Raw genomic sequence first — 11046 nt, forward strand, 5'->3', positions numbered from 1 at the left:
ATGTTTTAAATGGGTAAAAATCACTTTGCGATGATCGGTACGTTGTTTCGCTTACTGATTATCGCATAGCGATGTTTTTGTAACAGCTGATCGGCGGTTCCAAAATGGCCACCGGGTAAACAAAATGGCCACCCGCTGTGTTTTCGCGCCCATTCCTCGCTTACCAGGCAGCGAAAATGGCAGCTGTATGGAGGATTTTCGCTTAAATGTGAGTTTTAAGTCCATAGGAACGCATTAAATGGGTTTTAATGCATTCCTATGGGCTTTTTCTTTTTGCATAGCGACGAAATCACTTTGCAGCGATTTTTGCTGCACAGATTATCGTCGCTATGCGGGGCACCACTGCATATGAGATATCAGCTTCACAATCAGACAGGGAGCTTCCTTAGTAAGGAAAGGGTGTTGCGTTATTCTAGCATGAGATTTCTGCAGTTCTGCATACAGAAATCATTTTGCTTTTGTTTGATGACTGGTCAGTGAAAGATAATCACAGGAACTACTTGCAAGATGACTGCACAGACACAGCTGTTGCAAATAGATATCTGGAAGATCAATGTTTCATTACTTTTTAACCATAAAGCTGGCATCTTGTATAGTTTAATTCTGTAGTTTTAGCTAGCAATGTGGCCTGTATATTATCCTATTGCTAAAATCTATTAGTTTCTCCTATTACAGCTATTACAGATCAATCACTCTTTAGACAGCAATAGAATTACAAGACAGAAACTTACGTGAGAACCTGTTGTCTAATATTATTTCTTAGTTGGTTCTTATTTAAGTGAGGACTCCAAGTATGAGTTGCCAGATGGTTGGAGACAAAATTATCCACCCGCTGCCTTAGGTTCTGGTATGCAGGCTGAAAGGGAAAGTGAGAGATTTTATCTATCTAGCTATTCAAAATGTTTTTACCCTGCTTTTCTACTTTAAAAGGACCCAAGGTGGCTCACAGCATTAAGAGTATTTAAAACAACAACAGTGAATATACAAATACAAATACAAGATCAAACAAATAACATACTAAAAAACATAAGCAGGACCAAAACACATTCAGAGCAGTAAGATACAACAATTCATTTAAAACCTCACTCAGGCAGCCAGGGAAAGCTTGCTTGAAGAGAAAGACCTGTTTGAAGAAGGACAGTAAAGATGGGTGACAGCCTAGACTCCTGTGGGAGAAAGTTCCAAAGTTTGGGAGCAGCAAAGAGAAGCCAGTCTCTCTCTCTCCTTCTCTCTCTTCTGTACCAACCAAGCACACCTGTGAAAGTGCTGGGACCAACAGAAAGGCCTCTCCTCGAACAGACTCATAAAGGGAGGTGCAGTTCAAGCTGTTTAGGGCTTTATAGGTTAGAACCAGCACTTTAATATAGTGGTGCCACGAAAAATGCTGTCTTGCGAAAACATCGTCTTGCAAAACGCGGTTCCCCATTGGAATGCACTGAAATCTATTTAATGTGTTCCAATGGGGAAAAATCGTTGTCTTCCGAAAATCGTCCATAGAAAACATCGTCTTGCGAAGGCAATCATCATGCGAGGCACCACTGTATCTATATGAGGCCGCTGGGTAAGGTCATCCAGAGTTGTGGGGCCCGGTATCATCAGTACGCTGATGACACCCAGATCTACCTCTCCTTTTTTCCTACCTCAATGGATGCTATTCCAACCCTTGAACACTGCCTGGGGGCCGTTTCCATATTCGGAGGATTGCCCAGTTGTGTCCCTATCTAGATGTGGGGGCACTCACGATGCTGATTCAGGCCCTTGTAATCTCAAGAATAGACTACTACAGTGCTCTCTACATGGGGCTACCCTTGAGGCTGATGCGGAGACCTCAACTGGTCAAGAACTCGGCAGCCAGATTAATAACTGGGGTGAGGAAATTCCACCACATCTCCCCCACTTTGGCCGCCATTCATTGGCTACCGGTTCATTTCTGCATCAACTTCAAGGTTATGATGATAACATTCAAAGCCCTAAAATGGTTTAGGAACTCGGTACCTATCAGAACGCCTGCTCCCAGCCAGATCTGTCCGTAACACCCATTCTTCAGACAGGGCAGTTGAGGACCTTGATCCCGAAGGAGGCCCAGAGGGCAGTCGCCCCCCCCCACCTACGGAACAACCTGCCTAATGAGATTCGCCTGGCACCCTTGCTGGATGGGTTCAAAAGAGCATTGAAGACCTGGCTCTTCCTCCAGGCTTTCCCAGAGCATTAAGATCTCAGCCTCCCTTTTACCATCCTTTTTACCATCCTCTCCATCACCCATTTTTACCATCTTCATTACCATCTGTTTTAATTTACCCTATTTGGTTATGTACAGTGGTGTCTTGACTGACAACCGTAATCTGTTCCGGAATGATGGTCATAACTCAAAATGGTCGTAAGTCGCAGCACCATTTACCATAGGAATGAATTGGAACGCGATTAATCTGTTCCGGCTGGGGGAAAAATTACAAAAACAAAACAAAACACTGCAAGCCCTATTGGAACGCGTCAGGGCCGGAAAAAAAAAATCACCAAACCCAAAAAAACCAACAATGCAAGCCCCATCGGAATGCAGTGGGGCCGGAAAAAAACCCACCAAAAAAAAATGCAAGCCCCATCGGAATGCACTGGGGCCAGAAAAAAATCACAAACAAACAAAACACAGCAAGCCTCATCAGAAGGCACTGGGGCAAAAAAAAAAAACCACACACACACACACACCAAAAAATCATCACAGTACAGAAACATAACCCTCCCAGCCCAAACCCACCCTGCAAAACCCTGTAAATGTACTTACACAGAAGCAGAAAGCAGCACCAGGAAGCCGGAAGCCTATTCCGATGCACACTCTCTAACCGTTGGGGTGAAAGAGCTACAAAGAAGCAGCCTGTTCACCAACCAATAGTTAGTACATTTGAATTCCCTGCCTTTTTCACCATCTTTTTTTTCTGTCATAACTCAAAGCTCCAGTCGAAGCAGAAGCAAAATTTTGCAGCCGGAGCTGGTCGTTGCGAGAACACCGCCCATATCTCCAAGGAGACTTTTGGGCGGGTTCCGGAGAATGGGATGGATACGAAAGACAGACAAACCACAGTACTGCTGAGTAGAGCCCAGGGGATCTCAGCCGGGTCTTGTCTATTCCTTCTTCTCCAAAAGCCACACTCCTTTATTAAGCCAAATAGCCAACACAGACATAACCATGAGATATACTCAGATTAATCTGGGCTCTAGAGATCTTTGGTAGCGAACATATAAGGCCAATTAATATTCCTCAGCTAGTCTGAACAAGAAACAATGCTTCTAGATAGAAATCAATCATTACTGTTTTATTAATAAAAGTTGTTAAAGTAAAAAAACCAAATGTTTAGTTGGTACATTTTAATACAAGGCTCAGATACTTCCTCCCCCACTCCAGCTAGAAAAATAAAGAAATGAAACTATGCTAACTAATATAAAGGGTAACATAGTCCATCTCACGTGTCCTGGGTTCACAAGTTGATGTAGATGCAATCCAGGTGTTTCCCCTCAGTCCATGGCAGAGGAAACTATTTGTAATCCATGATGGAACACCCTCCACTTTCCTTCTCCTCCGTCGCTTCTTCTTCCCAGAGTTCCCAAGAGCAAGAAACTTCTGGACAGGTCACGCCCCATATTCCCACGAGAGCTACAGAAATGCTTTGGCTACCAGGAATGTTTCTCCTTAGTAACTAGATAAGAGATAGCCGCTGTGGCTCATCTCAGAAACTACACAGAAATCCTAAATTAAAATGGATTCTATTGAGACAGGCTTACCCCTAAAAACACATCTCAACTCAAAATGGTTCTAAGTCAGGATGGTCGTAAGTCAAGACACCACTGTATTTTTTATCGTGTTTTAATACTGTTGCTGATATTGTTGTTAGCCACCCAGAGCGGCCTGGTTGCCAGATGGTGCGGGAAATAAATTCAATAAATAAATAAATTTGAACTCAGCCTAGAAATGGATCAGCAGCCAGTGGATCTCTTTTGAAGCTTCCTAGCAAGATGTCCTTAATGTTCACAACACTGGACACAAAGAATTTAAGACTCTCAAATTAAACCAGGAAATGAAAATGAAAAAGAAAAATATAAATGGGATAAAGCCTTCTCTAAAAAGAACAAAAGATAACTGCTTTTTAATTATTTTTCAATTCCTTATGACAGTCCTCAATTCTGAAGTGGGCATCTTAATTGTTTTACAATGCCCAGATTAACTCAAAACATACATTGTTATAGCCTCTTTCAATCAGTCGCTACTCGATATCCTGGCAAGATTTCAAACATAACGCTTGATAGTTATATTGTTAAAATTCTGATATATCATTATCTCAAAAAGCAAGAACTTTTTGACTAGGCAAACATAGTAAACTCTTCATGGCAAGGATTTGCTTTTGGCTTCTGGATAGTTTTGCCTAGCCAATTTATATAAAGGATCCCAAGCCACATTCTAAATTAACAAAATATGCAAATACATGTGACAATGAAATATGGAAAATAAAGCTATAAAGTGGCAAAAACAAACAAAAATCAAATTTAAAATAGAAGATTTCTTCAAACAATGAAAACACCTTATAATTTGATTATGAACAAAGAAAACCTTTGAATCTGAAAGGCTACCTAACTGGTGTTAAATCTGAAGTCTTATAAGATATTAAAGGTTAAGAGAAGAACTCTGAATTGAGTTCAGGAACTTACTAGGGGGCAACAGAGTTATTTCACTATAGTCAAGGTATGACCTCTTTTCCCAGCAGTCTAATCACAATATTACAGACTAGCTACAGTTTCCAAACCTTTTTCAAAGGCAGTCCAACATAAAGAGTAGTATAATACTGGTTGAAATCCGATTACTCAGCACAGAAAACTGCAACTAGAATGAGGATTTGGTCAGTAAATTCCTCCATAAGTTCTACTAATATAATGGTCATACTCTACTTCTGACTTGCTAAGCTAAGGAACAGGATTTTAGCCACTGTAACCTACAAGTATACATTATACAGTCGTGCCTCGCATAACAAGCGCACCGTTTAACGACGAATCCGCATAGCGATCTATTTTTTCAGATCGCTAATGCGATCGCATTGCAATGTTTAAATGGGTAAAACATTGCATTGCGATGATCGGTAAGCGTTTCACTTACCGATCTTCGCATTGCAATGTTTTTTCAATAGCTGATCGGCGGTTCCAAAATGGCCGCCGAGTGCCCAAAATGGCCGCCACAAGTGTTTTCGCGCCCTGCCCTCGCTTCCCGAGGGTGCGAAAATGGCGGCGCTATGGAGGAACTTCACTGAACGGTGAGTTTGGGCCCCATAGGAACGCATGAAACGAAGTTTCATGTGTTCCCGTTTAGCGATGTTTCCTCATAGCGACGATTAATCCGGAACGAATTAATATCGCTATGTGGGGCACCACTGTATATTATACATTATACATTACCTAATGTATGTAATGTACATAATGTACATTATGTAATGTATATAGATTATTACTGTGGCTATACTATCTCAAGTCCAGGAAAGATTGCAGTCAGCATATCAACATAACAAGTCCAACATGCTACAAAGACTACTTGGCCTCAAGACGTAAATATTTATTTAATTAAATAGCTCTTTCAGATGGTGCACCTGATCTTTTAGAAGTTGGTTTAACATTTTCTAGGGTAGAAAAAAAATATCCTCAGCAGCTCTTCTGTCAGAATGAAATGTCAATTCTCTTTGTCCAGTCTACTGTTTTCAATAATTTATAATGCTTCACCTGCTTCAGGCTGAAGAAGGAATATAGTTGGGTATCATTAATAACAACACTTAATTTCAAATTGACAATTATAGGCTTCCCATAAATGTTGAACTATATTTATTTGAAATAATTTTAACCGACCTTTCAGAGTATGTTGCCCTCACAAGGTCACAAGACCACAAAAACATGAACATACAATCACAATTAAACCACACATAAACAGCAAAAAAGCATCAAATATGACTAGAATAAATACATCCACAGCTTTTATTTTTTAAAAAACTCTAGCAGCTATATAGTCAGATGTACCTGTCTAGAGAGTTCTAAAAGTGTGAGACAACCATCAAAAAGGCCCATTCCTAGTAGCTCCCAGCCTAATGACTCTCACTAATGGGCCTCAAAATGGACAGGAAAGGGCAAATTCAGTTCAGATGATTATTATATCTACTATTGTGGGCAAGAATCCCATGGAAGAAATAGAGCAGCCCCTATAGTCAACAAAAGAGTGGGAAAAGCTGTAATGGGATACAATCTCAAAAAGGATAGAAAGATTTCAATACAAATCCAAGACAGAACTTTCAACATCACAGTAAATCCAAGTTCATGCACCAATCACCAATACTGAAGAGGCTGAAATTGACCAATTATATGAAAACTTACAATACCTTCTGGAACTGACACCAAAGAAAGATGTTATTCTCATTATATGGGACTGGAAACTTAAAGTAGGGAGTCAAGAAATAAAAGGAACAACAGGTAAGTTTGGCCTTGGAATTCAAAACGAAGCAGGGCAAAGGCTAATAAAGTTCTGTCAAGAGAACAAGCTGGTCATCACACTTTTGCAACACCACAAGAGGCAATTCTACACATGGACATCACCAGATGGGCAATACCAAAATCAGATTGATTATATTATCTGCAGCCAAAGACAGAGAAGCTCTATAAAGTAAGCAAAAACAAGACCTGGAGCTATTTGTGGCTCTGATCATCAGCTTCTTATAGCAAAATTTAAGCTTAAACTGAAGAAAGTAGGAAAACCCACTGGGCTAGTCAGGTATAATCTAAACCAAATCCCTTATGAATACACAATGGAAGTGAAGGACAGATTTTAAGGAACTAGATTTGGTGGACAGAGTGCCTGAAGAACTGTGGATAGAGGCTTGTAACACTGTACAGGAGGCAGCACAAAAACCATCCCAAAGAAAAAGAAATGCAAGAAAGCAAAGCAGCTGTCCAACGAGGCCTTACAAATAGCAGAAAAGAGAAGGGAAACAAAATGCAAGGGAGATAGGGAAAGTTACAGAAATTTGAACACAGACTTCCAAAGAATAGCAAAGAGAGACAAGAGGGCCTTCTTAAATGAATAGTGCAAAGAAATAGAGGAAAATAACAGAAGGAGAAATACCTGAGATCTGTTCAAGAAAACTGGAGATATTAAAGGAACATTTTGTGCAAAGATGGACATGATAAAGGACAAAAATGGTAGGGACCTCACAGAAGCAGAAAATATTAAGAAGAGGAGCAAGAATACACAGAGGAATTGTACCAGAAAGATTTGGATATCCCAGACAACCCAGATAGTGTAGTTGCTGACCTTGAGCCAGACATCCTGGAGAGTGAAGTCAAGTGGGCTTAGAAAGCATGGCTAACAACAAGGCCAGTGGAGGAGATGGCGTTCCAGTGGAAATATTTAAAATCTTAAAAGATGATACTGTTAAGGTGCTACATTCAATATGCTAGTAAGTTTGGGAAACTCAGCAGTGGCCAAAGGATTGGAAAAGATCAGTCTACATTCCAATCCCCAATCCCAAAGAAGGGCAGTGCCAAAGAATGCGCCAACTCCCGTAGAATTGCACTCATTTCAAATGCTAGCAAGTTTATGCTCAAAATCCTCCAAGACAGCCTTCAGCAGTATGTGGACCAAAAACTGTCTCCTCCTTCAAAAACTGGATTTTGAAGGGGCAGAGGAACTAGAGACCAAATTGCTAACTTGTGCTGGATCATGAAGAAAGCCAGAGAGTTCCAGAAAAACATCTACTTCTGCTTCATTGACTATGCAAAAGCCTTTGACTGTGTGGACCACAGCAAACTATGGCAAGTCCTTAAAGAAATGTGAGTGCCTCACCACCTTATCTATCTGAGAAATCTATATGTGGGACAGGAAGCAATAGTCAGAACTGGATATGGAACAACTGATTGATTCAAAATTGGGAAAGGTGTACGACAAGGCTGTATATTGTCTCCTTGCTTATTTAACTTATATGCAGAATACATCATGTGAAAGGTTGGACTGGATGAACCCCAAGGCGGAATTAAGATTGCCAGAAGAAATAACAACCTCAGATATGCAGATGATACCGCTCTGGTGGCAGAAAGTGAGGACGAATTAAAGAACCTCTTAATGAGGGTGAAAGAAGAGAACACAAAAAAATAGTCTGAAGCTCAACATCAAAAAACTAAGATCATGGGTACTGGTACCATCATCTTATGGCAAATAGAAGGGGAACATATGGAGGCAGTGACAGATTTTACTTTCTTGGGCTCCATGATGACTGCAGATGGTGACAGCAGCTCCGAAATTAAAAGATGCCTGCTTCTTGGGAGGAAAGCGACGAAAAACCTCAACAGCATCTTTAAAAGCCACCATTTTCCCCCGCCTTAATTGAAGCCTTCTGTTTTGCTTGCCTGTTCCTTTTTTCATAGAATTCAAAAGCCAGTCCTGAATCCAAATACAAACATCAGCCAAGAATTCTGAAGAAGACTAAGATTTGGAAGTGTAGAACTAGTTTGCTGTCCTCTGAAGATGCCGGCCACAGAGACTGGTGAAACATTAGGAAAAACCACCTTCAGAACATGGCCAAGAAGCCCGAAAAACCCACAACAACCAATATTTCTTTTTCAGTTTCTATGAATAGTAAAATCTCCTAGGGCTTCCCCTCACTGTTGGTGCGCCACAGGATTCAGTATTGGGTCTGTTCTTTTTTCTCTATATACACGTCTCTTGGTTGCCTTAATTTCTAGTTTGGGTTTTCATTATCACATTTATGCTTATGATATCCAACTGTGCCAGTCTTATCCCAATGAGGTTGGGACTTTCCTTATGGGCTGCCCTATTAAACATGTTGTCATGGATGTACTCTCACCATTTGAAACTGAACATGGATAAGACTGAAGTCTTAGTATTCCATCCGGATTGTCTTGCTTGACTGTCCCTCTTCTCTCCTTCCAAGATTGTTGGGTGACTTTTGTCTCGGAGCCCACAGATCTTGGGAGTTCTAGTTGATGACCGGCTGTCACTCTATTCATTTGTGAATGTGACAGCCAAGGTATGCAATTTCCACCTTGCTAATATCTACTGGATCTGTCACTTCCTGAATCGTGGGACTACAAAGCTCCTTGTCGATGACCTGGTGGTTTCACGCCTGGATTTCTATAAGAAATGGGTCTTCTTTTTTCTTCATTTCTTTCTTCTTCCTCTTACTCTAGTATAGGGTACTTACCACATTACTCCTATATTTCCCATCATTGTAGGACATTGCATAAGATGCCTGTCAGGTCAAGGCCATATTTTAGGGACATATTTTAAAGGCCTTGCCATATTTAATATTGGACATATTTAAAGCCCTATGTTCTTCCTGTCCAAATTATTTAGCAGAGATGGTGTCACAGCATATTCCTCTTAAGAGGACTTGGCCTGCAGATTCCAGACTTTTGTTGGTCCCTTTGACAAAGGTGGCAAATTCCAGAATTCAGGCATTTTTCCACTTGAATTTAAAGCTGTAAAATTCTCTCTCTGCAACATTCATATGGAACCAAAGTTGGACAAATTTAGACAAGGTTGGAAAACCTATCTGTTCAACTTAGAGCCAAAGGTACTATTCACATTTTTAAAGTTTTTGTTTCTTCTCCAGCCTGCCAAAGAGTAGGCTCAGAACAGATCTGATCAGATCGAGACCGAACGGTCTGCCCCTGGCATGCAAGTTGCGGTGCTATTAGTACTGCTTTCCACCAAGGACCTTTGCCACTAGACCGGAATTCGAAGCCCGAATCTCCACCCCACTCCCGAAGTTTCACGGTGTGGACTTCAGAGAGCTTATAAACCTTTTCGACAAACGATCACCCGCACCTTATGAGCTCTCAGAGATAGGCACGAGCAGCAAAGACTGCTGTGATCCGCCGGGGCATCTCCCATTCGGGCCCCTGGGCTAACTTTACTCCCACACCGCCCAAGGACCCTCCCCCACTGTCGCACCTTTGTGTCCACATCGGCCAGGCAGTCGCGGCGGAACTGGTCGAAGAGTCCTTGGCTCTTGAGGCGGTTGAGGATGAGCGACACTAGTTCGGGTTCCGCGGCAGTGGCGGCGGCGGCGCCAGAAGTCCCGGGAAGCGGCGGCGGGGGCTGTGGGGGAGGGGGAGGCGGGGGGGGAGGGGGAGGGGGAGGCTGAGTCAGCGGCGAAACTGCGGCTGAAGCGGCCGCTGGGGTGGCGGCGGCACTACCATTACAAGACATGATGATGGCGGCGGCGTCAACTCCCACCGTGGCCGGTTACCGAGCAGCATAAGCGGCGAGGAACAAGGCTCCGCCTTCTCCTTCCGAGACACAATCCGGAAGCGGAAGAGATTGTGGCGGAAACGAATAACAACGAAATGTCAGGAAAGAGGGGCGTTCTCAGGCCCGTTTAGACCTTTTCCGCCTGGCGCACTACGGAAGCGTACGTCAGAGGAAACACATCGGGGTGGAGTGTTTTGCTTTCCTTTCGCCAGACGTGTTGCTTGAAATGACAGTAATTGCTTGTTTTCAGCGAATGCCTTTTAAGGCCGGAGGAGGTCGAATGAAAAGCTATAGTGAGTTCAAGGGCGTTGCTGTACGTTTATATCAGGGTTACTGCTCTTGGTTTAACTTGGGAGTTTTATTCCCCTTTAGTGTCGAATATTAACACTGCTTGTTAAAAGGATAAATAACGAATATATTTGGAACTCGGTGGCGCTCTTATTCCCAGTTCTCGCTTTAAATGCATTTTATATGATACATGCAAAATTAACTTCCTAATTCAGCAATTCTGCAAACATGCGTCAACGTACGGAAACATATTACAGTACCGGATAAAATGGACCAGCACGTTTCTGCATTTAGGAGTGTAGATTCATGTGCGTTTAATGTAAATAGTTCTAGATAGTTTAACTAGACAGTGACTTATATTGCTCGATTAATGATATGCAGTGGCAACATTTCCTATTCTAGTTCAAATAATGCAGTTGTATATCAAATACCGTGAAATTTGCTATTGTTCTGTAGGTTTCTAAGAGAAGAGT

The 11046-nt window shown here is 41.9% G+C and overlaps 1 protein-coding gene across 1 annotated transcript in view; it reads right to left on the minus strand.

Moving 5' to 3' along the window:
• The window catches only part of BOD1L1 (biorientation of chromosomes in cell division 1 like 1), a 78240-nt gene extending 67997 nt beyond the window's left edge, over positions 1 to 10243 (minus strand). The window contains exons 1-2 of the mRNA XM_073001043.2: positions 9986 to 10243; positions 732 to 856 (exon numbers count right to left, since the gene is read on the minus strand). Coding sequence (XP_072857144.1) covers positions 732 to 856; positions 9986 to 10243 — 383 coding nt within the window. The remainder of the gene's footprint in view (positions 1 to 731; positions 857 to 9985) is intronic.
• Between the last annotated feature and the right edge of the window lie 803 nt (positions 10244 to 11046).

This window comes from Pogona vitticeps, chromosome 5 (assembly GCF_051106095.1).
Source record: "Pogona vitticeps strain Pit_001003342236 chromosome 5, PviZW2.1, whole genome shotgun sequence".
Taxonomy (NCBI): domain Eukaryota; kingdom Metazoa; phylum Chordata; class Lepidosauria; order Squamata; family Agamidae; genus Pogona; species Pogona vitticeps.